The sequence below is a fragment of the Aotus nancymaae genome, unplaced genomic scaffold (genome assembly GCF_030222135.1).
Source record: "Aotus nancymaae isolate 86718 unplaced genomic scaffold, 86718_ANA_hifiasm-v0.15.2.pri h1tg000049l, whole genome shotgun sequence".
Lineage (NCBI taxonomy): Eukaryota > Metazoa > Chordata > Mammalia > Primates > Aotidae > Aotus > Aotus nancymaae.
The window spans coordinates 28003614-28031456 of record NW_026988463.1 but is presented as its reverse complement, the minus strand read 5'-3'; the positions used below and the strand labels follow the sequence as shown (position 1 = coordinate 28031456).

The following is a 27843-nucleotide window of genomic DNA, read 5'->3' as shown; positions in this document are numbered from 1 at the left end:
AGGAGTTGAAAAGTAGTCTGGATAACACAGCAAGACCAGTCTCTCTTAAGAAAATAAAAATAGGGCCGGGCCCGGTGGCTCACACCTGTAATCCCAGCACTTTGGGAGGCCGAGGCGGGTGGATCACAAGGTCAAGAGATCGAGACCATCCTGGTCAACAAGGTGAAACCCCGTCTCTACTAAAAATACAAAAAATTAGCTGGGCATGGTGGCGCGTGCCTGTAATCCCAGCTACTCAGGAGGCTGAGGCAGGAGAATTGCCTGAACCCAGGAGGCGGAGGTTGTGGTGAGCTGAGATCGCGCCATTGCACTCCAGCCTGGGTAATAAGAGCGAAACTCCGTCTCAAAAAAAAAAAGAAAAGAAAAATAGGCTGGGCAAGCTGGCTCACGCCTGTAATCCCAACACTTTGGGAGGCCGAGGTGGGTGGTTCATGAGGTCAGGAGTTCAGTTCGAGACCAGCCTGGACAACATCATGAAACCTTGTCTCTACTAAAAAAAAAATACAAAAATTAGCCAGGTGTGGTGGTGCATGCCTATAATCCCAGCTGCTGGGGAGGCTGAGGCAGGAGAACTGCTTGAACTTGGAAGGCGGAGGTTGCAGTGAGCCGAGATCATGCCACTGCACTCCAGCCTGGGTGACAGAGCAAGACTCCGTCACAAAATAAATAAATAAATAAATACACAAATAATAAAAATAGGCCGGGCATAGTAGCACACATTTGTAATCCCAGTACTTTGGGAAGCCAAGGCAGGCAGATCACAAGATCAGGAGTTCAACGCCAGCCTGGCCAACATAGTGAATCCCTGTCTCTATTAAAAATGCAAAAATTAGCGGGGCATGGTAGCGTGCACATGTAGTACCGGCTACTTGGGAGGCTGATGCAGGAGACACTTGAACCCGGGAGGCAGAGGTTGCAGTGAGCCGAGATTGTGCCACCGCACTCCAGCCTGGGTGACAGAGTGAGACTCCATCTCAAAAAAAAAAGAAAAGAAAAATATTAGTCAGGTGTGGTGCCACATGCCTGTAGACACAGCTACACAGGAGGCTGGGACAGGAGGTTCTCTTGAGCCCAGCAGTTTGAGGCTGCGGTGAGCTATGAGCATGCCACTCCATTCCAGCCTGAGAGAGACAGCAAGACCCTGTCTCAAAAAAAAAAATTTGTTTAAGAGACAGTGTCTCATTCTGTTATCTAGACTGGAGTGTGCTGGCGGGATCACAGCTCACTATAACCTTAAACACCTGGACTCAAGTGATCTTCCCATCTCAGCCTCCCAAGTAGCTGTGACTGCAGATGCATGCCACCGCATCTGGCTAATTTTTCTATATTTTATTTTATTATTATTATTTTTGGAGATGGAGTCTTGCGATATCTCTCAGGCTGGAGTGCAGTGGCACAATCTCAGCTCACTGCAACCTCCGCCTCCTGGGTTCAAGCGATTCTCCTGCCTCAGCCTCCCAAGTAGCTGGGACTACTGGCGTGCACCACCATATCCAGCTAATTTTTGTATTTTTAGTAGAGATGAGGTTTCACTATGTTGGCCAGGCTGGTCTTGAACTCCTGATCTCAGGTAATCCACCCACCTCAGCTTCTCAAACTGCTGGAATTACAGGTGTGAGCCACTGCTCCCAGCCAATATCTTAATAAAGCTATTAAAAAATTTTTTTTTTTTTTTTTTTGAGGCAGAGTTTCAGTCTTGTTTCCCAGGCTGGTGTGCAATGGCGCACCACAACTTGGCTCACCGCAACTTTCACCTCCTGAGTTCAAGCGATTTTCCTGCCTCAGCCTCCCGAGTATCTGGGATTACAGGGATTGGCACCACCACACCCGACTAATTTTGTATTTTTAGTAGAGATAGGGTTTCTGCATGTTGGTCAGGCTGCTGGTCTTAAACTCCCGACCTCAGGTGATCCGCCCACCTTGGCCTCCCAAAGTGCTGGGATTACAGGCATGAGCCACCTCGACCAGCTAAAATCATTTTTAAAAAGATTGTGTAGGTTCTTAAGAAGCATGAACTAAGTGGGGAATGGGATGCCTGAGGTGTCAAAGAAGAAGACTAAGGGATAGATTGTCTTTCCCAGAAAGGTTTGGGAATCTCTCCCCACCAGACCCCCCCTTTTTTTGAGATAGGGTCTCATTCTGCCACGCAGACTGGAGTACAGTGCTACAATCATAGCTTACTGCAGCTTCCAACTCCTGGGCTCAACCAGCCTGGCCAACATGGTGAAACCCCATCTCTACTAAAAATACAAAAAATAGCTGGGTGTGGTGATGCACTCCTGTAATCCTAGCATTTGGGAGGCCAAGGCAGGTGGATCAGCTGAGGTCAGGAGTTCATGACCAGCCTGGCCAACATGGTGAAACACCTTGTCTACTAAAAATACAAAAATTAGCCGGGCATGATGGCAGGCGCCTGTGTTCCCAACTACTTGGGAGGCTGAGGCATGAGAATCATTTGAACCTGGGAGGCAGAGGTTGCAGTGAGCCGAGATTACACCACTTCACTCCAGCCTGGGTAACAGAGTCAGACTCCATCTCAAAAAAAAAAAAAAAGACATAATTCACATTCCATACAGTTAGCCCATTTGAAGTCTGCAATTCAGTGGCTTTTAGTATATTCACAGGGTTATGCAACTGTCATAGTATAATTCTAGAATGTTTTGTTTTTTGAGATGAGTTTCACTCTTGGTTCCACAGGCTGGAGTGCAATGGCACAATCTCACTCACTGCAACCTCTGCCTCAGTTCAAGCGATTCCCCTGCCTCAGCCTCCCGAGTAGATAAGATTACAGGCATACATCACCACGCCCGGGGCTAGTTTTGTATTTTATTATTTTTTTTAGTAGAGACGGTGTTTTTCCATGTTGGTCAGGCTGGTCTTGAACTCCCAACCTCAGATGATCCGCTTGCCTCAGCCTCCCAAAGTGCTGGTATTACAGGCGTGAGCCACCGCGCCAGGGCTTTTTTTTTTTTGAGACGGAGTTTCACTCTTGTCGTCCAGGCTGGAGTGCAATGGCAAAATCTTGGCTCACTGCAACTTCCGCCACCTGGGTTCAAGCGATTCTCCTGTCTCAGCCTCCAGAGTAGCTGGGATTACAGGCACATGCCGCCATGCCCGGCTAATTTTTGTATTTTTAGTAGAGATGAGGTTTCACCATGTTAGTCAGCCTGGTCTCGAACTCCTGACCTCAAGTGATCCGACCACCTCGGTCTCCCAAAGTGCTGGGATTACGGGCATGAGTCACTACTCCCAGCCAGCCTTATGTTTTCAAGGTCCATTCATTATATAACTTGTATCATTACTTCATTTTTTTTCTTTTAAAAAAAAATTTAGGCTGGGCATTTCACTCTTGTTGCCCAGGGTAGAGTGCAATGGTGCAATCTCAGCCCAATGCAACCTCCGCCTCTCAGGCTAATTTTTGTATTTTTAGTAGAGGCAGGGTTTCACCGTATTGGCCAGACTGGTATCACACTCCTGGCCTCAAGTTATCTCTCCACCTCAGCCTCCCAAAGTGCTGGGATTACAGGAGTAAGCCACTGCTCCCAGCCAAAAGATTTTACAAACTATAAAAGTTTTATAGCTAAAAGTTTTTACATGTAGGTCTTTGATTCATTTTGAGCTAATTTTTGTAGATAGTTGGGGTTAGGGTTTTCAATTTCATGATTTTGCATGTGGATATACAATTGTCCCAGCAAAATTTGTTGATAAGATTATGGTTTCTTCATTGAATTGTCTTGACACGCTTGTTGAAAATAAACTGATTGTAGGCCAGGCATGGTGGCTGACACCTGTAATCCCAGCACTTTGGGAGGCTGAGGCGAGCGGATCACTTGAGGTCAGGAGTTCAAGACCAGCCTGGCCAACATGGTGAAACCCTGTCTCTACCAAAAATACAAAAATTAGCTGGGCATCATGATGCCCCCCATAATCCCAGCTACTTGGGAGACTGAGGCAGGAGATTCACTTGAACCCAGGAGGAGGAGGTTGCAGTGAGCTGAGATTGTGCCATTGCACTCTAGCCTGATCGACAAGAGTGAGACTCCATTTTGGAAAAAAAAAAAAAAAAAAAAAAAAGAAACTGACTGTAAATATGAGAGTGTATTATTTTTGGACTCTGAATTTTAGTACATGGTGACATTTCTATCCTTATGCCAGTACCACACTGTTTTGATTTCTGTAGCTTTGTAGTAAGTTTTGAATCGGGACCTGTGAGCCAAATGTGGTGGGTCATGCCTGTAATCCCAGCACTTTGGGAGGCCAAGGCAGGTGGATCACTTGAGGTCAGGAGCTCAAGACCAGCCTGGCCAAAATGGTGAAACTCTATCCCTACGAAAAATAACAAAAATTAGCCAGGAGTAGTGGCACACACCTGTAATCCCAGTTAGTCAGGAGGCTGAGGCAGGAGAGTCGCTGGAACCCAGGAGGTGAAGGTGGCAGTGAGCAAAGATCATGCTACTGCACTCCAGCCTGGGCAATAGAGTGCGACTCTGTCCCAAAAATAAATAAATAAATAATATAAAATAAAATAAAAACAGGACCTGTGAGTCCTTCAACTTACTCTTCTATTTCAAGATTGTTTTTGTTTTTTCTGAATCCTTTGCACATGAATTTTAGAATCTGCTTGTCAATTTTTGCCTCTCCCCCCAAAATAAAGCTAGCTGGTTTTTTTGGCAAGTGCATGGAATCAATTGTTTACTTTGAGGAATTTTGCCATTTTAACAATATTAAATCTTTTGACCTATGAACATGGATTTTTTTTTTTTCATTTCTTTAGGTCTTTAATTTCTTTCAACAGTGTTTTGTAGGCCGGGCATGGTGGCTCACGCCTGTAATCCAAGCACTTTGGAGGCCAAGGCGGACGGATCACCTGAGGTCGGGAGTTCAAGACCAGCCCGACCAACATGGTGAAACCCGTTCTTTATTTAAAAAAAACAAAGCAAAACAATGTTTTGTAGTTTTTTTTCTTCTTTATTCTTTTTTTTTTTTTTTTTTTTGTCCAAAATGCTCAGGAGATAATGTTTTGCAGTTTTTGTTGTATAAATCTTGTACTTCTTTTGTTAAATTCATACCTGAGTATTTTATTCCTTTTGTTGTTATTATAATGAGTTCTTTTATTTCATTTTGGATTGCTCACTGCTAGTGATGAGAAAGAGAATAATTTGGGCACTTTATTTATTTATTTTTGAGACAGAGTCTCGCTGTGTCACCCAGGCTGGAGTGCAGTAGTACCATCCTGGCTCACTGCAACCTCCACTTCCCAGATTCAAGATATTCTCCTGCCTCAGCCTCCCGAGCAGTTGAGATTACAGGCATGTGCCACGATGCCCGGCTAACTTTTGCACATTATTCTTGTCTTCTACAACCTTGCTGAACTTGCCGATTAGTTCTAATAGCTTTGTGTGTGTATGAATTCCTGGGATTTCCTATATTCAATATCATTTTATCTGTAAATAGAGACGGTTTATTTCTTCCTTTCCAATTTGGATGCCTTTTATTTATTTTTCTTGCCTAATTTCCCAGGCTAGAACTTTCAGCAAAATGTGTTTATGTTTAATTTTAATTTTAATTTTTTTTTTTTTTTTTTAGACAGAGTCTCACTTTGTCACCAGGCTGGAGTGCAATGGTGCAATCTCAGCTCACTGCAACCTCCGCCTCCCTAGTTCCAGCAATTCTCCTCCCTCAGCCTCTGGAGTAGCTGGGACTACAGGTACATGCCACCACACCTGGCTAATTTTTGTATTTTTAGTAGAGATGGGGTTTCACCATGTTGGTCAGAATGGTCTCAATCTCCTGATCTCATGATCTGCCCCCCTTGGCCTCCCAAAGTGCTGGGATTACAGATGTGAGCCACCGCACCTGGACTGTGTTTTATTTTTTAAATTTATTTTTAGAGCCAGGATCTTGCTATGTTGTCCAGGCTGGTCTTGATCTCTTGGCCTTAAGTGATGATCCACCCACTTCAGCCTCCAGAGTTTATAGGATTACAGGCACGAGTCACTGCACCCAGCAAAGCACGATGTTAAATAAAGATGGTAGAAGCAATTAACAGAGCATGGTGACATGCACCTGTACTCCCAGCTACTCTGGAGGCTGAGGCAGAAAAAAATCACTTGAACCCAGGAGACGGATGTTACTCCGTCCACTGCACTCCAACTGAGGCGACAGAGTGAGACTCTATCTAAAAAAAAAAAAAAAAAAAAAAAATGGCTGTCGCAGGCATTCTTGTTTTGTTCCTGAGAAGGGGAAAAGCATTAGTCTTCCACCATTAAGTATGACATTAGCTGAGGTTTTTCCATAAATGTTCTGTGGTTATTAGAAAATTCAGGACGTTTCCTCCTACTTCTAGTTAAAAAAAATTTTTTTTTGAGACAGGGTCTCGCTTTGTGACCCAGGCTGGAATGCAGTGGTGAGATATTGGCTCACTGCAACCTCTGCCCCACCCCGGGGTTCAAGCAATTCTCCTGCCTCAGCCTCCTGAGTAGCTGTGATTACAGGCATCTGCCACTGCACCCAGCTATTTTTTGTATTTTTAGTAGAGAAGAGGTTTCACCATCTTGGCCAGGCTGGTCTTGAACTTTTGACCTGGTAATCCACCTGTCTAAGCCTCCCAAAGTGCTGGGATTAAAAGCATAAGCCACCAAGCTCGGCCTAAATTTTTTTTTTATTATTATGAAAGAGTGCTGTATTTTGTCAAATGTATTTTCTGCATCTATTGAGGTGATCATATGGCTTTTGTTCTTTATTCTACTAATATTCTGTGTTACATTAATTGATTTCTGGACACTAAACCAACCTTGCATTCCTAGGATAAATCCCATTTGGCCATGCTGTGTAGTCCTTTTTTTATATTGCAGAATTTAATTTCCTAGTATTTGATGAGGAATTTTTTTTTTTTTTTTTTAGACAGAGTTTTCTGTAGCCAGGTGCCAGGCTGGAGTGCAGTGGTGCAATCTCGGCTCATTGCAACCTCCGCCTCCCAGGTTCAAGCAATTCTCCTGCCTCAGCCTCCCGAGTAGCTGGGACTACAGACATGCGCCACTACACCCAGCTAATTTTTGTATTTTTAGTAGAGATGGGGTTTCCCCATGTTGGCCAGGATGGTCTCAATCTCTTGATCTCGTGATCCGCCCGCCTCAGCCTCCCAAAGTGCTGGGATTACAGGCGTGAGCCACCGCGCCTGGCCTGATAAGGATTTTTACATCTATATTGTTTTGTTTTGTTTTGTTTTTTAAGATGGAGTCTTGCTCTGCCGCCCAGGCTGGAGTGCAGCGATGCAATCTCAGCTCACTGCAACCTCCTCCTCCTGGGTTCAAACAATTCTCCTGAGTAGCTGGGAACTACAGGTGTGCACCACCATGCCCAGCTAATTGTGTGTGTGTGTGTGTGTGTGTGTGTTTAGTAGAGATGGGGTTTCACTGTGTTAGCCAGGATGGTCTTGATCTCCTGACCTTGTGATCCGCCCACCTCAGTATCCCAAAGTGCTGGGATTACAGGCGTGAGCCACCACCACGCCTGGCCACATCTATATTCTTTTTTTTTTTTTTTAAAGATGGAGTTTCACCATGATAGCCAGGCTGGTCTTGAACGCCTGACCTCAGGTGATCCACCCACCTCGGCCTCCCAAAGTGCTAGGATTACAGGTATGAGCCACTGCGCCCGGCAATCTATATTGTTTTTTTTGAGACGGAGTGTCGCTCTTGTTACCCAGGCTGGAGTGCAATGGCGCGATCTCGGCTCACCGCAACCTCTGCCTCCTGGGTTCAGGCAATTCTCCTGCCTCAGCCTCCTGAGTAACTGGGATTACAGGCACGCGCCACCATGCCCAGCTAATTTTTTGTATTTTTAGTAGAGACGGGGTTTCACCTTGTTGACCAGGATGGTCTCGATCTCTTGACCTCGTGATCCACCCGCCTCGGCCTCCCAAAGTGCTGGGATTACAGGCGTGAGCCACCGCACCCGGCCTTCCGGCAATCTATATTCTTAAGAATATTTTTCTCTCAGCCTTGTGGAGGTTCTGCTATTCATAAGAATAATGCTGGGCACTGTGGCTCATGCCTGTAATCCCAGCACTTTGGGAGGCTGAGGTGGGTGGATCACTTGAGGTCAGGAGTTAGAGACCAGCCTGGCCAACATGGTGAAACCCTATCTCCACTAAAAATACAAAAATTACCTGGTCATGGTGGTACACACCTGTAGTCCCAGCTACTCAGGAGGCTGAGGCAAACGAATTGCTTGAACCAAGGAGGTGGAGGTTGAAGTGAGCTAAGATTGCACCATTGCACTCTAGCCTGGGCGATGGAGTGAGACTCTGCCTAAAAATAATGAAAAATAAATAAATTGCCAGGCACAGTGGCTCATGCCTGTAATCCCAGCACTTTGGATGGCCGAGGAGGGTGGATCACCTGAGATCGGGAATTCAAGACCAACCTGATCAACATGGAGAAACCTCATCTCTACTAAAAATACAAAATTAGCTGGGCGTGGTGGCACATGCCTGTAATCCCAGCTACTCAGGAGGCTGAGGCAGGAGAATCACTTGAACCTGGGAGGCGAAGGTTGCAGTGAGCCAGGATCAAACCATTGCACTCTGGCCTAGGCAACAAGATCGAAACTCTGTCTCAAAAATAAGTAATAATAATAAAAGAGTATTGATCTGTAGTTTCTTTTCTTGTACTCTTTGGCTGGTTTTATTAGCTGGGTAATGTCCACACAGTCTGACTTCTAACCCTTCTTTTTTTTCTCTGTCTCTGTCGCCCAGGCTAGAGTGCAGTGGCATCTCGGCTCACTGCAACCCCCACCTCTCAGGTTCAAGCAATACTCCTGCCTCAGCCTCCTGAGTAACTGGGATTACAAGTGCTGCTACCGCACCTGGCTAATTTTTGTATTTTTAGTAGAGACTGGTTTCACCATCTTGTCCAGGCTGGTCTCGAACTTCTGACCTTATGATCCACCCGCCCGGGCCTCCCAAAGTACTGAGATTACAAGTGTCAGCCACCGCGCCTGGCCCCTACTTTGTTTTATATTATTTCTTTTTTCTTTCTTTCTTTCTTTTTTAATAGAGATGGGATTTTGCCATGTTACCTAGACTGGTCTCAAACTCCTGGGCTCAAGCAATCTACTCACCTCTGCCTCCGAAAGTGCTGGGATTACAGCATGAGCCAGGGCGCCCAGCCTTATTAACCATTATGTTGAGGCTGCTTGGGAAGGGTGGACATCCATGAAATAATGGCTTGTTTGGACTTTGCTTCTCTCCATCTTACCTTTTGGACAGCTCCTTTTTTTCTCTTTCTTTTCTTTTTTTTTTTTTTGAGACCGAGTCTCACTCTGTTGCCCAGACTGGAGTGCAGTGCTGTGATCTCAGCTCACCACAACCTCCGCCTCCCGGGTTCAATCAATTCTCCTGCCTCAGCCTCCCGAGTAGCTGGGACTACAGGTGTGCACCACCATGGCTGGCTAATTTTTGTATTTTTAGTATACATGGGGTTTCACTGTGTTGGCCAGGCTCATCTCAAAGTCCTGACCTCGTGATCCACCCGGCACCACATTGATGCTAGAAGGTCTGGGCCCCAGTAGATACTTTTACAATTCCTGTGAGTGGCTGCTACTAGTTGCCAAATGCCAGCAAGAATCAGGAAGACTTGGCTTGGCCAGGTGCGGTGGTTCATGCTTGTAATCCCAGCACTTTAGGAGGCCAAAGCAGGTAGATGGCCTGAGGTCAGGAGTTCGAGACCAGCTCGGCCAACATGGCGAAACCTCTCTCTACTAAAAATATAAAAATTAGCTAGGTGTGGTGACGGGTGCCTCTGTAGTCCCAGCTACTTGGGAGGCTGAGGCATGAGATTTGCTTAAACCCAGGAGGTAGAGGTTGCAGTGAGCCCAGATCGTGCCACTGCACTCCAGTTTGGGCAACAGAGTGAGACTCTGTTTAAAAACAACAAACAAAAGAAGACCTGGCCAGGGTGCTGTGGCTCACTCCTGTAATCCCAACAGTTTAGGAAGCCGAAGCAGGAGGATCACTTGAGGCTGTAAGGGTTCTTGGGTTCTTGCCGAGTTTAAAAGGAAGAAACTGAGGTCAGCACAAGAAGATCCAATGTGAAGAATTTATTCAGCTCCCGGGCGAGGTTCTGCAGTCTGACAAGAGGGGCCAGAGAAGTCGCACGGACTCCTCTCAGACGTGGGGTTTTATAGGGAGTGGAGGCCTTCAATTGGTTGTGGGAGAGCAGGGTGTGGACAAGGCAAGCTTGCTATTGGCAGGTAGACAGGGTTTGAGTGCCATTGGGTAGTTTTACAAGACTCGACTGCTATTAGGTAGATACAAGACTCGACTGCTATTGGGTAGATTTACAAGACTTCGTTTGCATACAAGACTCGACTGCTATTGGGTAGAGCTATAAGACTTTGTTTGCATACAAGACTCGACTGCTATTGGGTAGAGCTACAAGACTTCATTTGCATACAAGACTCAACTGCTATTGGGTAGAGCTACAGGACTTCGTTTGCATACAAGACTTGATTGCTATTGGGTAGAGCTACAAGATTTCGTTTGCATACAAGACTCGACTGCTATTGGGTAGAGCTACAAGACTTTGTTTGCATTTTGACCGGGTTCTTTAAGGGAGGGCTAGGCTGTGCGAGGGGGGGTGGACATGTCCGAGCTCCCGGAGGCGGGGGGGTTGTTCGAGCTCCCGGCGAGGCAACCAGCCTTACAGAGGCCAGCAGTTCAAGACTAACCTGGGCAACACAGAAACATGTTTTTTTTTAAATTAGCTGATCATGGTGGCATGCACCTGTAGTCTCAGTTACTTGGGAGGCTGAGGCAGGAGGATTTCTTGAGCCCAGGAGTTCAAAGCTGCAGTGAGCTATGATCATACTACTGCACTCCAGCCTGGGTGACAGAAACCCTGCCAAGAAAGAAAGAGAAGGAGAAAGGAAGAAAATAGGGTGGTGGCACATGCCTGTAATCCCAGCACTTTGGGAGGCCAAGGTGGGTGGATCACAAGGTCACGAGATCGAGACCATCCTGGCCAACATGGTGAAAACCTGTCTCTACTAAAATACAAAAAATTAGCCAGGCATGGTGGCATGTTGTAGTCCCAGCTACTCAGGAGGCTGAGGCAGGGGAATCGCTTGAATCCAGAAGGCGGAGGTTGCAGTGAGCCGAGATGGCGCCACTGCACTCCAGCCTGGCAACATTGCAAGACTCTGTCTCCAAAAAAGAAAAAGAAAGAAAAGAAATAGGCTCACTGGGTAGGACCTGAGAGTGAATAGCTCTGAACAGAGGCAAAGGCCAAGACTTCTTAACATCAGCACAGCTCATTATGATGTGTCAGTTGTCATGGTGATGGGAATGGAGATCTGAACAGAGGAGCCTTTGCAACCCACAGGGAGGCTGCATCTGTCAGCTGGGATCCAGTTACGCTGCAGTAACAGCAGCCCCCAAATCTCAGAGGCTCACAACACTATGTTGATTCCTCACTCGTATCCATGTCCTCCATGGGACAGCCCTGTTCTATGCTATCTTCATTCCAGAGTCCAGTCTGAAGGAAGAGCCTCAAGTTGGAACTTTCTGTCTCCAGACACAGAAGAAAAGAAAGGTGTTTGACCCCACGACAGCTCGTGAAAGTGACAGGTGTCATTTCCACTCAAGGTCCATCGGCTAAAGCAAGCCACATAGCCAAACCTGATGTCAGTGAACTGGGGACATCAAACCGTTCTATATAGCAGGTCCCCAAACAGAGAGCCAGCGAATATGTGTGGGTTTTTTGTTTGTTGGTTTTTCAGAGTAAGTGTCTTTTTCTGTTGCCCAGGCTGGAGTGCATGGTGCGATCATAACTTACTGCAGCCTCTACCTCCTGAGCTTAAGCAATCCTCCCACCTCAGCCTCTTAAGTAGCCAGGATTACAGGCAAGCACCACCACACCCAGCTAATTTTTTTTATTTTTTATTTTTTTGTAGAGATGGAGTCTCACTAAGTTGCCCATGCTACTCTCAAACTCCTGGCCTTAAGTGATCCTCCCGCTTGACCCTCCCGAAGCACTGGAATTATAGGCATGAGCCACTGCCCCCAGCCCAGTGAATGTTTTTGAACAATTATAAAATCTTGGCTGGGCACTGTGGCTCACACCTGTATCCCAGCACTTTGGGAGGCCAAGGCAGGGGGATCACGAGGTCAGGAGTTCAAGATTAGCCTGGCCAACATGGTGAAACTCCGTCTCTACTAATAATAAAAAAATTAGCTTCTCTTGATTCAGAGACCTATGAACTAAAAAGTAAGAGAGAGACAGAGACAAGTTATCTGTGCCCCATTTCTACACACACACACACACACACACACACGTACACATCCAACATATAAAGCAGAACAAGGACAGGAGAACAGCAGAGCACACTCCTGTTCAGAAGGAAGGGCGGGGCCGGGCGCGGTGGCTTAGGCCTGTAATTCCAGCACTTTGCGAGGCTGAGGCGGGCGGATCACCTGAGATCAGGAGTTTGAGACCAGCCTGGCCAACGTGGTGAAACCCCGTCTCTACTAAAAATACAAAAATTAGCCAGGCGTGGTGGTGGATGCCTGTAGTCCCAACTACTCAGGAAGTTGGGGCAGGAGAATCGCTTGAACCTGGGAGGTGGAGGTTGCAATGAGACGAGATTGCACCATTGCATGCCAGCCTGGGCAACAAGAGCAAAAGTCTGTCTCAAAAAAAAAAAAAGAAGGATGGGAGACACAGGAGGCTCTGGTCCCCAGTAACTCTAAAGTGCTGCTGGGCAGATATTGAGAAGAGTTCCCTAGTTCATTCTTCATCATGTTCTTGGCTCTGTCCTTAAAATGAACTATCCTTTTCTGTTTATTCCCCTTGGCCACAATTGAGAAGACATTGGAGATAGAGTAGCTTTCTCAGTCTCCTTCATGCCCGTAGAAATTTGGAGACCCAGGCCGGGCATGGTGGCTTACACCTCTAATCCCAGCACTTTGAGAGGCTGAGGCAGGAGGATCACTTGAGGCAAGGATCGCTTGAGGCCAGCCTTGGCAACTAGCAAGACTCTCATCTCTACCAAAAAAAAAAGAAAAAAAAAAATTAGGCTGGCATGGTGGCCCACACCTGTAATCCCATCACTTTGGGAGGCCAAGTAGGGAGAATTCCTTGAGACCAGAAGTTCAAGACCAGCTTGGGCAACAGGCTGAAACTCCGTCTACAAAAAACAGAAAAATAAGCCAGGCATGTGTGGATCACTTTCCTCGAATTTCTATATTCTCTTCCATTTCTGCTTAAAAACTGACCAATTAATTTGAGTCATCTCTTTCTTCCACTAAGTTGTCAAATGCATGCAATAGCAGCGGCAGCATGCTACTAATATTATCTTTCCCCAGTTGTTGGCCTAAAGACTCAAGTTCAAGTTCATTTGGTCATAAGTTTACCAAATGCTTTGCCGTTGCATAGCACATGTCACCATCTTTCCAACTTTCAATGATAGTTTCCTTACTAGACACTGTCCAGCTCAACATTAATGTCACAGAGCTTACATAGTTTTTTTTTTTTTTTTTTTTTTTTTTTTGTGACGGAGTTTCGCTCTTGTTACCCAGGCTGGAGTGCAATGGCGCGATCTCGGCTCACCGCAACCTCCGCCTCCTGTGTTCAAGCGATTCTCCTGCCTCAGCCTCCTGAGTAGCTGGGATTACAGGCACGCGCCACCATGCTCAGCTAATTTTTTGTATGTTTAGTAGAGACAGGGTTTCACCATGTTGACCAGGATGGTCTCGATCTCTTGACCTCGTGATCCACCCGCCTCGGCCTCCCAAAGTGCTGGGATTATAGGCGTGAGCCACAGCGCCCCGCGTTTTTTGTTTTGTTTTGTTTTTTGTTTTTGAGATGGAGTTTTGCTCTGTCACCCAGGCTGGAGTGCAGTGGCTTGACCTCGGCACATTGCACCTCCACCTCCTAGGTTCAAGACATTCTCCAGCCTCAGCCTCCCAAGCAGCTGGGATTACAGGCATGCTCCACAACACCTGGCTAATTTTTGTATTTTTAGTGGAGATGGGGTTTCACCATGTTTGCTAGGCTCGTCTGGAACTCCTGACCTCAGGTGATCCACCCAGCTCAGCCTCCCATAGTGCTGGGATTACAGGCATGAGCCATCCAACCTGGTTGGCTTTTTTTTTTTCTTGACCCAGGCTGGAGTGCAGTGGTACAATCTCAGCTCACTGCAACCTCTGCCTCCTGGGCTCAGGCGATCCTCCCACCTCAGCCTCCCAAGAAGCTTGGGACTACAGGCACATGCTACCACACTAGGCTAATTTTTTTTTTTTATACAGTCTCACTGTGGCCCAGGCTATCGTAAGGAGTGCAGTGGTGCAATCTTGGTTCACTTCAACCTCTGCCTATCAGGTTCAAGCGATTCTCCTGCCTCAGCCTCCCAAGTAGCTGGCATTACAGGCACACGTCACCATGCCTAGGTAATTTTTGTATTTTTATTAGAGACAGGGTTTCACCATGTTGGCCAGGCTGTTCTCGAATGCCTGACCTCATGATCCGCCTGCCTTGGCCTCCCAAAGTACTGGGATTACAGGCATGAGCCACCGCACCCAGGCCACACCCAGCTAATTTTTAAAATACTTTTTATTTCATTTTACATTTTTTGAGATGGAGCCTCACTCCATTACCCAGGCTGGAGTGCAGTGGTGCAATCTTGGCTCACTGCAACCTCCGCCTCCCGGGTCCAAGCGATTTTCCTGCCCCAACCTCTAGCTGGGATTACAGGCACCTACCACCATGCTTGGCTAATTTTTTTGTATTTTTAGTAGAGATAGTGTTTCATCATGTTGGCCAGGCTGGTTTCAAACTCCTAACCTCAGGTGACCCACCTGCCTTGGCCTCCCAAAATGCTGAGATGACAGGTGTGAGCCATCACGCCCAGCCTAATTTTTTGTAGAGATGAGGTCTCACTATATTGCCCAAGTTGGTCTTGAACTCCTGGGCTCAAGTGACCCTTCTGCCTAGGCCTTCCAAAGTGCTGGGATTACAGGCATGAGCCACTGCACTAGGCTTATTTTATATTGTTGCAGCACACCATTCTGGGTACGAATTCTGTAACAGTTTGTTTAAACATTCTGATGTGCTAACAACCAACCTCCATATATCAATGGCTCACAGCAAGAGAGGTTTATTTCTCACATTGTGCATCATTATACAGGTAGGTTGTGTAGCCCAGCTTTATGTCATTGTCATTCTGGGTTACAGGCTAAACAAGAAGTCTAGATCTGGAAACTGCCAGATCTAGACTTACGAATCTTAGCAGAGGGAAAAGAGAAGAGAAGCTGCCAGAGCACTCTGTGGTGCCTAAAGCTTCTATGTGGAAGTGATACTTAACCTTCCTTTTTTTTTTTTTTGAGACAGAGTTTTGCTCTTTTTGTCCAGACTGGAGTGCAAATGGCACAATCTTGGCTCACTGCAACCTCTGCCTCCCAGGTTCAAGTGATTCTCCTGCCTCAGCCTCCCTAGTAACTGGGATTACAGGCGCATGCCACCATGACTAATTTTTTTAGTAGAGACAGCATTTCACCATATTGGCCAGGCTGGTCTCGAACTCCTGACCTCAGATGATCCACCCGCCTTGCCCTCCCAAAGTGCTGAGATTACTGGCATGGGCCACTGAGCCCGGAAGATACTTTACCTTTCTACTCATATTCCATTGGCCAAAGCAAGTCCTACGCCCAAGTCTACTGTAAGCAGGGAATGAGTGTATAATGCTCCTATAGGGAGGGGCCCAGCAGGGAAGGAAAGTAAATATCTAGAACGGAGATGTCAATCACTGCACTAATCCACTTCTCCCTCCAGCACATGTACACACTCTGCTGTAGCGTTTTATACCATGGCGCCTCCTGCATCCATCTTAGCCAAGGGAAAAGTCTTGACTCAAGGGCAAAGTCTTTTTTTTTTTTTGGAGACAGGGTCTGGCTCTGTTGCCCAGGCTGGAGTGCAATGGTGCAATGTTGGTTCACTGTAGTCTCAACCCCAGGCCCAAGCAATCCTCCCACTTCAGCCTCCCAAGTAGCTGGGACCAGAGGCATGCACCACTGGCATGTGCCCTGCTAATTTTAATTTTTGTAGAGACAGAATAGGATCTTGTTATATTTCCTTGGCTGGTCTTGAACTCCTGGGCTCAAGCATTACTCCTGCCTTGGCCTCCCAAAGTGCTGGGATTACAAATGTGAACCACGGCGCCCAGCCTCAAGGGTGAAGTCTTGAGTTAAAGGCAGACAATTCCTAGGCAAGTCAACGTAGCCTGACCTGGAGAGTAGACCAGACCGATTCCTTTTCTTGGGAATTTGAACCACAATAGATTGAATGAGGGAGCTGCAGCTGACAGGTTGTTGTACACGATGGATCTGGAAATGTCACATCTAACCAATACCCTGTTGCCTGAAAGTTGCGCAATAGGATCTTGGCCCAAGTTCCTAGCCAAGCTAGGAATCCGCCTGTTCACTTGCCTACCAGGTCTGCTCCAAACTCACCTGCTCAAAGACCTTCCATGGGTCCTGACAGCCCACAGGAAAAATTCAAAGGATTGAGCCTGGCATCCGAGGCCCCACCTGGCCATGCGGCCACCTTTTCCAGGAGGTTCTAGACAGCTTCCTGGATGAAACAGGGGAGCTGCTTTTCAGGCATGGTGCTGTCCAGCATGGGTAAGAAGAGCCACACGCTGCACATGGACCCCCGCTGCATAGACAGTGGATGCCAAGAGTCTCTATCAATCAGATCCCAGTAAGCACCACAGATCTTGCAATTTTACTCTGAAGGCAGAGAGGCGAGAGAGTGGATGAAGGTGGCCAACGGGGCAGGATTTTGCTGGAGATGCAGGCAGAGCATCAGGGAAGCCCAGAGGCCCTGGGTCCAGCCCTGTACTGGGGCAGCATCCGCATGGCCCAGCAGCTCCCATCGGGTGGACACACCTAGATCACATCTGCACACTCCTGAGAAGGTGGAGCTCTTTCCTGGAGAGCCCACCACACACTGGACCTGCCGGGCCCTCCTCAGATGCACAGCCTTCCAGTGATTTTTGAGGGTTCAATCTAGCCCCTTGTGGTCTACAATCCAACCACTTCGGTCTCGCCCTGAGGCCCTGCGCACACCCGCTTCCTAGACCTATGGGCCCTTTGATGTTGGGGTGGTGGTCACTCTCGCAGGACCCTCCAGACTAATCCCGATGCTCTTCAGAGATAACACTTAGGTCCCGCTGGCCAATCACAACCAAACCGTGGCCTTGACCACGCCCCATGTACGACCCACCGAGTTGCAGGCCCTCTCGGACAGTGCAACCCGCACTCCAGGGCCACCAGGAGGCGCTCCGGGGCCACCAGCCTTGGAGGGAGAGCAGGCGGGGTCGGCCAGGCCCAGCTCTCGGGCCCAATTCCACCCTCCCGCCCCTCCCCTAGCCCGGTCCAACGTGCATCAGCGAAGCCACGTCCAGCCCTTCCTCGATGCGGTCACCCACGTGTGGCAACACGGGACTGAGCCCGCCAGACTGGGCAGCTGGGAGCGGCGGCAGCAACAGCAGGAGCCTGTGGGATTGAAAGTGGGATGGACCTTGGCAGGTGCCTCGTGGTCCCCAGACCTTGGAGGTCAGAGCCAGGCGCTGCCCTATCGCAACCAGACAGGAGCCAGGAGACAGCTTGTCCTTTAAAACCACGTGTTGGGGTACAGGAGCCGCGTCCACTCCAGAAATTAGGCATCGGGACTAGGAGCCCTTAGAAGTTTAGTCAGGGTTTGGATCTCAGGTGCCTTATGGAAGAAACCAGGGGTCAGGCTTTTCTGCTGCCACTACCTGCTTCAGGAAGGTATCCCTCAGCCACCAGGTGCACTGATCTGGGTCACTGGCTCTCTATGCCACTGCTGATGGTGATTATTATTATTTTTGAGGCAGGGTCTTGCTCTGTCACCCAGGATGGAGTGCAGTGGTAAGACCATGGCTCACGACAGCCTCAACCTCCTGGGCTCAAGCGATCCTCCCACCTCAGCCTCTGGAGTAGCTGGGACGACAGGCACTTGCCATCATGCCGGGCTAAATTTTTTTTTTTTTTTTAATGTAGTCTCGCTCTGTAGCCCAGGATGGAGTGCAGTGGTGCAATCTCGGATCACTGCAACCTCTGCCTCCTGGGTTCAAGCAATTCTCCTGCCTCAGCCTCCCAAGTAGCTGGGAATATAGGCATGCCCGGCTAATTTTTTGTATTTTTAGTAGAGACGGGGTTTCACCGTGTTAGCCAGGATGGTCTCTATCTCCTGACCTCATGATCCACTACCTTGGCCTCCTGAAGTACTGGGATTACAGGTGTGAGCTACCATGCCCGGCCACAATGGGCTAATTTTTAAAATTATTCTTCTCTCAAGAGAAGAGGTTGTACCATGCTGCCTATGCTGGTCTCAAACTCCTGGGCTCAAGAAATCCTCCTGCCTGGGCCTTTCAAAGTGCTAGGATTACCGGTGCTAACGACCGCGCCCTGCCCGAACTCTTATGTTAAAGACGGTGCTTTTGTTGGTCACAGGGCCCGGCCTCCTGTGCTTTTTTCTGGCAACCTCTTCCCGGGCTTCTCTCCATAGCTGGCTTCTCCCCACTTAACATTCCACTCCAATAAATGTCATCCCCGCTGAAACCAGACCATCCTTGTCCACTGCATCCAAAGTGACAGCCTCAATTAAGCATTTTTTCATGTTGCCTCTTCCATCATCTGGGCCGCTGATGCCCACTGATGCCACCCCCGCCCCCCGACACCTCCATCTCACCTGTGTCCCAGCCTGGCCTGGTCAGCCTCATTGTTTCCAAGACAGATACTCACAGTTGTCTTCCCAGGGACAGTACTGAGCCAGGAGTTAGATGCGGGTGTTACCCTGCCCTGCCCACCCATTCCTAGGGGGGCAGAAGGGCAGAGCCAGCCTGCTGTGAGCACAGAACCCAGGGTGGTCTGACCTGAGCAGCTGGGACTGGGCCTAGCCCCAGGGATGTCCAGGAGGTAGGGAGGTTGGAAGCCTGAAAGCCTTGGGCCAGCCCTTCCAGAAACACATGTGCACAGGGCTTTCCATGCTCTTTTTCTGTTTTTTAATTTTTTACAAAACCGTGTGTCCTGGCCAATCAGGACAGTGCAGGCCTCCCCCAGGCATTGAGGCCTGAAGGCGGAGGCCCCCATGAATGAGCAGCTACCAACCCCAGAACTGTCTGCCCCTCTGCACAGGGGCCAGTGTGAGGAAGGGGTCCGGCTGGAGACTCTGCCCTGCCTCCCAGGTTGCTGGGAGAGAAGGCCAGGCCCTGGGTCCCTGGTGCTCCTAGTGCCTGCAAGGGAAGGAGGGAGAACAGGGTCTGAGGGAGGAGGGAGGGCTGGGGCCAGGACTGGGGCAGGCCAGGGGGCAGCCCCCAACATCTCACCAACAATGTGCGGCATTATCCAACCACTGTGACGCCAATGATGACTGCTAGGAGGACAAGGATGACGGACACACAGATGGCAATCAAGACTTTCTTCTGTGGGAGAGGAAGAAGGGGGTCAGGGAAGTCACACACGGTTACTGGGGCAGGGTCCAGGCCTGAGAGGCTCACCTTCCTGGCCTTCTTCTGGTTCTCCAGGGCCGTCTTGACGTGCTCCTGCCCGCGTTCCACATAGTCTGCTGAGCTCAGGATGTTCTTCTCGATCCGATTGATCATCTCCCCCTGCTCAGAGGATGGGGCAGTTCAGGGAAGTAGGGATGCCTTTGCCCACCCCACCCCTGGATGACTGAAAAATGTTCCTGGCAGGAAAAGAAAAATTGCACTAACAAAGACAAGGGAAACACTCGATCTGACAAAAGCTCAGACTCCCTGAGGATGGCTTCCAGGCATCTTCTATCACGTGGTCCCTTGTCCCCTGCTTGACTATCCCATACTACCTCTATCTGCAGTGGTGGCCTGGAGCTGAGGGCCTCAAATGGCTCATACCTTTCACAGATGATGAACTGTGACTTCACAAATCTGTCTGAATTTACCCATTCTTCCGGTCCCATCTCCAGCTGCTGCGAAGCCCTCCCTATCCCTGCCTCCTCCTGGCACCATCAGCCTCAGGTCTCAGTACTCCTACTGAATGAGATCTCTTTCCTGTAAGTCTCAGCTGCAAAAGGGCATTGGCTGTACCATGACTGAGGCCAGCTCCTCCCAGACAGGGCTGGAAGCTCAGCTCAACTCACAAAGCTGCGGCCAGGGAAATGCCACTCCCACCCCAGCCTTGTACAGATGTTAGGCGGAAGGCCCTCTAGGGCAACTTTGACTGGAGCTCTGAGAGGTATAAGGGTGGATGCTGTTGGCAGACGGGGAGCCAGGGCTGGGACCAAACGTGGACAGGCTCAAGTTGGAGCGGGGGCGGGGCACTATGCAGAAGGCAGTGGCTATCTGGATAGCAGCAGAGATAGGCGCGATTCTTGGGGTACAGCTAGGATAGGAATAAGCACCAATCTGGGGGCATGGCCAAGCCTGGAAGACACAAAAGCCTCAGGGAGAGAGTCTAAGGCTGGCAGGAGGCTGGCAGTCACAGCTGGCCATTTGGGCTGAGTCCAGTCTCACGTCTGGGGCCGTGCAGGGCACCTACCTGCATCTCCACTTCAGTAGCCAGAAAAGTGAATATCTCGTGCAGCTCGCGAATACTGCGTTCAAGCTGCTGGATCTCACTGTGCCGGGCCGAGATCTCATTTAAGGCCTGTCGAGTCACCTGTGTGTCCTTCAGGATCTGAGGAGTGGACAGGAGTGGGGCAGTTGTTCACAGGGAGACCGACAGCAGGTCAGAAGCTCCTGTTGAGCTTCCGGGGAGCCTTCGGCCTAGAACCTGATGGGTGACTCCAGGGAGGCTAATTAATTCCCTTCGGGGTCTCAGGGTGCCCTCAATCAGAAAGAGCCACAGCAAGCGGGGTACAGTGGCTCACACCTATAGTCCTGGCTACTCGGGAGGCTGAGGTGGGAGGATCACCTGAGCCCAGGAGGTCAAGGAAGGGACAGGACTCAGAGGGGATGGGAGGCACAGCAGAGAGGGGCTGTGGCCACTCACATTGGACACAAACACCTCACTCTGCCCGCTGTCCAGCATCTGCTCCAGCTCCTCGTCAGACACCATCCCAGCATTAGCTGCGAAGGAAAAGGCCAGGCTCATGACTGGGTCGGGATCACCTGCCCCTGCGGGCCGGGCTGGGCACACACAACTCACTGATCTTCAGCTGCCTCCGGATCCGCTCCACGTTCTTCTCCCGGTATTCGGACTGCATTGAATTGCACTTGTTGATGAGCTCCACGAATTGCTGGGACAGGACCCCATGCTAAAGATGGAGAATACAGGCTGGGTGCCCCTGGGAGAATCCCTGCCCAGTCTGAGCCTCAGCATCCCCACAGTACAGTGAGCAAATAGCATAAGCTCTTATACCCTTAACTACCTTGTGATGACTTTGACAGACTTCTCCATTTCTCTTAGACTCAAAGCCAAAGCCCTTATCAGGCCTATGTGGCCCCCATGATCTTTATTATTTTTATTTTTAATAGAGATGGGGTTGACCAGGAACAGTGGCTCACACCTGCAATCCCAGCATTTTGGGAGGCCGAGGCAGGGCGATCACCTGAGGTCAGGAGTTGGAGAACAGCCTGGCCAACATGGTGAAACCCTATCTTTACTTAAAAAAAATACAAAAATTAGCCAGGTGCAGTGGCAGGTACCTTGTAGTCCCGGCTGAAGCAGGGGAATGGGCTCGAACCTGGGAGGCAGAGGTTGCAGTGAGCAGAGATGGCACCACTGCACTCTAGCTTGGGTGGGTGAGACCCTGTCTCAAAAAAAAAAAAAAGAGAGAGAGAGAGAGACAGGGTCTCACTATGTTGCCCAGGCTGGTCTCGAACTCCTGGGCTCAAGTAATCCTCTCACCTCAGTCTCCCAAAGTGCTGGGATTATAGGCATGAGCTACAGCACTGGCCAGCCCTCCATGATCTCTCCTTTCCCCGTGACCTCTTTGATCTTACTTCCTCCTCATGTTCCCTCCCTCCCTCCCTCCTCCACACTGGTCTCCTTACTCCTCCCTAGACAAAGCAGACTCCCAGCTCAGGCCTTTGCCTTTGCTTCTCCTTCTGCCTAGAACGCTCATTCTCCACAAACATCTTTAAGTCTGTTGTTCAAACGTTACCTTCTGAATGAAGCTTCTTCCACCTGATTTAAATTGCATCTCTACTCTTCTCCAGCATGCTCAGTCCCTCTTCCTCTGCTCTTTTTTCCATAATGCTTATTATGTTCTAAATAATTCACTTATGTATTATGGTGATTGTCTCTCTACACCAGAATGGAAGTTCCATGAGGAAAGGGATCATTGGTTCACTGCTGTGTCCTAAACAGTTCCAAAAGGGTCTGGCACACAGTAGGCACCTAATATGTAACTGCTGAATGCTTGCTGAATGCCAACCTCGCTGCTTATACCACAGCTGTGCTCATATGCCTAGAGATGAACATGCTGCCCAGGCAAAACAGGTGCAACAAGCCCACATGGGCCCTTGACCTCTCATGCCAATCAGCACCACAGGCTACCCCAGAAGCACTGGCTCTGGGTCATCTGCTCTGCCTTGCCCCTTCTCCTGAGGCCTTAAATATGTTCGTTCCTTGGAGTTCCTTTTCCAGAGATACATCTACTCTCCTGGATCCAGCTGCACCCTTCCGAGATGCCCAAGTTGCTCCACCTTCAATCTGGGGTCCTCACTGAGCCCTGGGCCTAACTTCCAACCCTGACCTCCTGGAATCCTAAAGTACTTTTCACTGGGGACCCGGAGAGGGCCAGTCACATCACCGCAACTCTCCTTACTAAGATATTGCCCCAAGGGCCAGGTGCAGAGGCTCACACCTGTAATCCTAGCACTTTGGAAAGCCACAGCAGGTAGATCATTTAAGGTCAGGAGTTCAAGACAGCCTGGCCAACATGGTGAAACGTCATTTCTACCAAAAATATAAAAAATTAGCCGGGTGTGGTAGTGCACACCTGTAATCCCAGCTACTTGGGAGGCTAAGTCAGGAGAACAGCTTGAATCCAGGAGGTAGAGGTGAGCCGAGATCATGCCACTGTACTCCAGCCTGGGTGACAGAGCAAGACTCCATCTCAAAAAAATAATAATTAAAAATATAAGATATCACACCAGGGAAGTTCCTCTTCAGTGTCGCCCCAGGAAAGTTCCTCTTCCTGGCTTCCTGAATTCCGCCTGTGGGACTAAGGACACCCCTGTCACATAGGCAGGAAAGCTGCCAGTCATTTATGACTTCTCTCTTTCCCTGGGCGGCACCATTATCACCAAGTCCTACGTGAGTAATGTCTTTGTCCCTACTGAACCCAAACTCCTCATCTTGACTCCTAGAAAATATGTGTCCCAGGCAGGCATGGTGGCTCACACCTGTAATTCCAGCACTTTGGGAGGCTGAGACAGGAGAGTCACCTGAGGTCAGGAGTTCAAGACCAGCCTGGTCAACATGGTGAAACCCCATCTCTACTAAAAACACAAAAATTAGCCAGGCATGGTGGTGTCTGCCTGTAATCCCAGCTATTCAGGAGGCTGAGGCAAAAAAAGTAAAGGAAACATGTGTCCCTACAGCCAAGCCTAGGTCTTGTCTGGGGTCATAGCAACTTCTTATTGAATGAAAGAAAATAAAGCAGGGTGTTACAATCGGACTAAGCCTCAGGAGACCTGGTTTCCTGACCTTGAGCAAGTTCTTTCACTGAGTTCAGTTTCCCCATTTGGAAAATCATTCCACTGGACTCCACCATCTCTGCAGGCCCTTCCTTCATACATCTGTCATCTAATACTTCATGAAACATTTGCTGAAATGTCCTCATTTCTGAGAAAAAAAAACCCACCTGGGTTTTTCTTATTCTTGTGTTGACGGAGTTATAGTTCTCATCAGCTTCCTCCTTCTGGGGCTCTATGGCTGTGGGAAGACACATGGGGTACTGGGGGTACTTGTCTCCATGGATTTTTAGGGAAATATAATTTATCATAAAATGACTAAGGCTGAGCCTCCAAGAGGAGAAAGTAAGTTTATTTTTCTTTGCATTACATCACTGAGTTCCCATAGGTGTGCAGGGGCCACCTAACAAAACCCCATCCGCCTGCCCAAAGAACGCCCAGTGGGCTGCAATAACTGTGTAAGTAAATGGTTTCATTGTAAATAAAAGAACCTGAGAGGCGGGCTTGTGCTGTGGAGAGTACAATGGCCTGGAGGCCAGGAGACAGAGATGCTAGACCCAGGCCTGCTGTGTGACCTGGTTATATCATTGGCTTCTCTGGGCCACACACTCCCCAGATACACCAACAACAGGGCAGGATCAAAGGGAAGGATCTGTCTGAGGTCCCAGGAGCTCACCCTTCAGCTGCAGGCGGATCTCCCTCCCCAGCTGTTTGATCTCATCGCGCAGGTTCTGCAGGTCCTGCTTCATGCCTGAATAAGAGAAGACCACGACTTCCAAATAGCAGCTCCCATCTCAACAAACCACCCTGGCAACCACCTATGTGGAACTACAACCCCCACAATCCCTGAGGCGGCGCATGCGCCCTGCAGTCAGAGTTTCACTCACTCTCCTCGGGAAGGGGCGTGGCCAGGATGGTGACCTGCTGTTTCTCCAACTCCTGGACTTTATTCCCCAGTTTGACAATAGTCTGCCGAATTGTCCGGACCTGGGGAGGATGACCGAGAGGGCTGAAAGAGATATGGGGTACTCCAGACCACGCTGGTCCTCGGGTCTTCCTACCCCCTCGCGAATCCAGGCAGAGACCCCAGCCCCTTACCTTCTGGAAGAACTCCTCGTCCGGGCTCCCCAGCCGTGCCATGCCCGGGTGCACCACCAGCGCGACCCGCTCCTTGTCCTCTTCGTCAGAGCTGTCATCCCCCTGCGAGGCCCGGAGTCATTGGTACTACTGTTTCGCTGCGGCTCTCACCCCGCACGACCCACACACAGGCTTCCGGGACTTTCCTTCCTGGCCATCAGCCATCCCTCCCCGCCCTGAAGAACAGGAGTCCTGCGTTCCAGTTCGTCCGCCCGTCAACATCCCCACTGCTCCCGTGTCTCACCTGCCTCAGCTCGTGGGTCCTGTCCCGCATGGCGGCCTGAGCTCTCCCTCCCCGGCGCCTGAGCCGGGAGGCCCTCAAGTTTGGAATTCCCGTACCCCACTCACACTCTGATACTCCCCTCCCTCCCGGTGCGGATCTCAACACCCCCACGAACCGCCAGAGGCTCTGTCCCTTGCACCACCCACAGTCAATGGGAAGGAGCCGACCCCGGGGACCACTAAAGTTCCACAGGTTGGAATTCCCTTTTCTTCCCTTCTCTTGCTCCCTCAGCCTCAGCCCCGCCCCTCCGTGATGAATTCGGGGCATGCGCACAAGATCGCGTCTCTTCCTCGCCGGAGAGGGAAGGCGGGGTCGGAAGTTGTTGCGCCCCGAGCGGAAACAGAGCTACCTGGACGCGAGAACCCGCCCCCCTCACTGGAACCGTTGCATCTTCCAACGGAAATCTGGTTGCCAAAAGGGATAGAAATACGTCATTTGTACGTAAGCCGAGACACCCGCAACTCACATCACCCCATGGTGCCCCCACTGCATCACGTGACAAGGCCGGTCCCAAACTCGCGGACCGCAGAACGTGACGCTGTGACTGTCACGTGTCCCGGCTCTGTCACCGCGGTCTCTGGGACGCCGTTCTCATCACGAAGTCCCCGGCACCCCAGCGACCGAACGACGCCCACACAGCCCCCGCGAGGTGGGGAGGGGCGCGCCGACCCCCCCCCCCCCAGAGGCTTTTCGAGGCAGTGGATGGTGGGACCCTTGATGACTTCGCCTTTATTGCTTTCGGGTCCAGGAGCGTGGGCAGACGACTTAGCATTTGGGGCTGTCAGCATCATGGGACCTTGAAAATCGGGAAATAATAAGATCCGAGGCGTCAGCGTCAGAAAATTGCAGGGTTGTGTGGGCAGGGAATCTGGGGGTGGGAAGTGACCTCACCCAAGGAAGAAATCTCTTCTCCCGCATCCTCCTGGCGCAGCCTCTGACAGGTGGGCGGCCGGCGCCCTCCTTGAACATGGCAGCCCGGCTGCACTCACCACCTTCTGAGCAGTCAGACCATGTCAGGGCAGCTCAGGCTAAGAAAAGTGTCTGTATTGTTGAGCACGCTGCCTCCCTGCCACTCACACCACCCAGCCCCTACCTTACATCTGAGGTCAGGTCATGACTTCGTTCTTAACTGAATCTGGGGAGTTCCTAGCTCACTACCAAGCACATAATGGGCCCTCTATAAATAATTGTGGACAAAATTTTAGCTTTTCATGTATCTCAGGATAAAGCCCCCAGTTCCCTGGTCTTTAGGCTTCAGGCTTCTGACTGTGACACTTCCCTAACCCTGGCTATCTAGATACTCATTTTTTATTTTTAAAAATTTTCATGAGGTGAGGTCTCACTATGTTGCCCAAGCTGGTCTCGAACTTCTGGGCTCAAGCAATCCTCCTGCCTCAGCCTCCCAAAGTGCTGGGATTACAGGCAACATCCATTCATTTAATGGATATTTATTGGGCACGTACTATGGACCAAACACTGTTCTAGACTTGGAGATATATCAGGGACTAATAGACAAAAATTTCTGCACTCGTGAAACTTATATTCTCTAGGAGGAGTCCCCAAGGTCACTCAGCAAGTCTCAGCATAGCCAGGAATGAATAATGGGACTCCTGGAACCCAGGGCTCTCCAGGAAGCTTCTGTGAAGGTACAAGTAGGGGAAGGAATGGACCCTTTCTGCTATGACCTGGTCAGGAAGCCTAGATTCCTGGGACTGAGTGGCTATGGACTTCTGGAAATTGCTTCCTGTCTCTAAGCCTTGATCTCCCTCTGTACAGTGGGTAACTAGGGGGATGGAGAGATCATTTATAGGTATGCGCTGCTCTAAACTTCAGTGATGATGAAGTTGGAAATTGTCGAGTGCTATCTGATTCTATGTGAAAGGCTTTAGCTCTTCTTTTCCTGTTAAAACCCAGCTCGGGCTGGGCACAGTGGCTCATGCCTGTAATCCCAGTACTTTGGGAGGTCAGGAGTTCGAGACCAGCCTGACCAACATGACGAAACCCCATCACTACAAAAATACAAAAATTACCCAGCCATGATGGCAGGTGCCTGTAATCCCAGCTACTCGGGAGGCTGAAATGGGAGGATTGCTTGAACCCGGGAGGTGGAAGTTGCAGTGAACTGAGCTGGCGCCATTGCACTGCAGCCTGGGTGACAGAGTAAGACTCTGTCTCCAAACAAATGAACAAACAAAAACCAGCTAGTAAGAGAGTGCTGCCCTGATCAACCCACAGACAGAGTACAGGGTTTTTCAGGAGGCCAAGCCCTGCCCAATGGTGTCACCTGGAGATGGTGAGAAAAGATTCTCTGCTTCTGGGTCTTCCACGTTCCATGTCAGCCCCTGCCTCTTCAATCACTGCTGCTTGCCTCCTGCGTCTTTTGTCTCCTGCCACCTGACCCCCTTTCCCTTCCTACTCTGTGTCTCTGAGTGGCACACGGTGGAGGGGCTCTTGGACCCCTGATTCATAGTCCTGTGTGGGATCTTAAATAATGCATTACTTCTCTCTGGGACTCAATTTTCCCATTTAACCGCTTGGTTCTATAATTTCTGCCTTGCCTAAAGTAGGATTTGGACAGTATCAAGTGAGGTTAGGAAGGATGTGGAAGGGTCTGGTAAACTGCCGAGGGTGCCCTTCCCTCTAGGCCTCTGGGCTTTTTTTTTTTTTCTAGGCCGGGTCTGTTTCTGTCACCCAGGCTGGGGTGCAGATTGCTGGCGCGA

At 49.7% G+C, this 27843-nt stretch overlaps 1 protein-coding gene across 2 annotated transcripts; it reads right to left on the bottom strand.

Moving 5' to 3' along the window:
* Positions 1–19068: 19068 nt before the first annotated feature.
* On the bottom strand, positions 19069–25389 carry STX4 (syntaxin 4). 2 transcript variants are annotated; one of them, XM_012469981.3, is made up of 11 exons: positions 25085–25389; positions 24802–24903; positions 24591–24712; positions 24380–24454; positions 23874–23944; positions 21209–21317; positions 21053–21129; positions 20600–20737; positions 19582–19692; positions 19411–19506; positions 19069–19317 (listed from the first exon to the last, which is right to left on the bottom strand). In XM_012469981.3, exons 2-10 carry the CDS (start codon positions 24897–24899, stop codon positions 19426–19428), a joined length of 882 nt encoding a protein of 293 aa, XP_012325404.1. In that variant the 5' UTR covers positions 24900–24903; positions 25085–25389; the 3' UTR covers positions 19069–19317; positions 19411–19425. The 2 variants fall into 2 exon arrangements, with proteins under 2 accessions (XP_012325404.1, XP_012325403.2); XM_012469980.2 differs by having other exon boundaries at positions 24591–24690; positions 25085–25386.
* Positions 25390–27843: the final 2454 nt, after the last annotated feature.

Coding starts and splice junctions, on each gene's coding strand:
- STX4 (XM_012469980.2), bottom strand. CDS start 25,114: ATGCGGGACAGGACCCACGAGCTGAGGCAG. Junction 24,455..24,590: donor CACGCCCCTTCCCGAGGAGA/GTGAGTGAAACT, acceptor TCTCTTATTCAG/GCATGAAGCAGGACCTGCAG. Junction 19,507..19,581: donor ACCAGAAGAAGGCCAGGAAG/GTGAGCCTCTCA, acceptor CCTCTCCCACAG/AAGAAAGTCTTGATTGCCAT.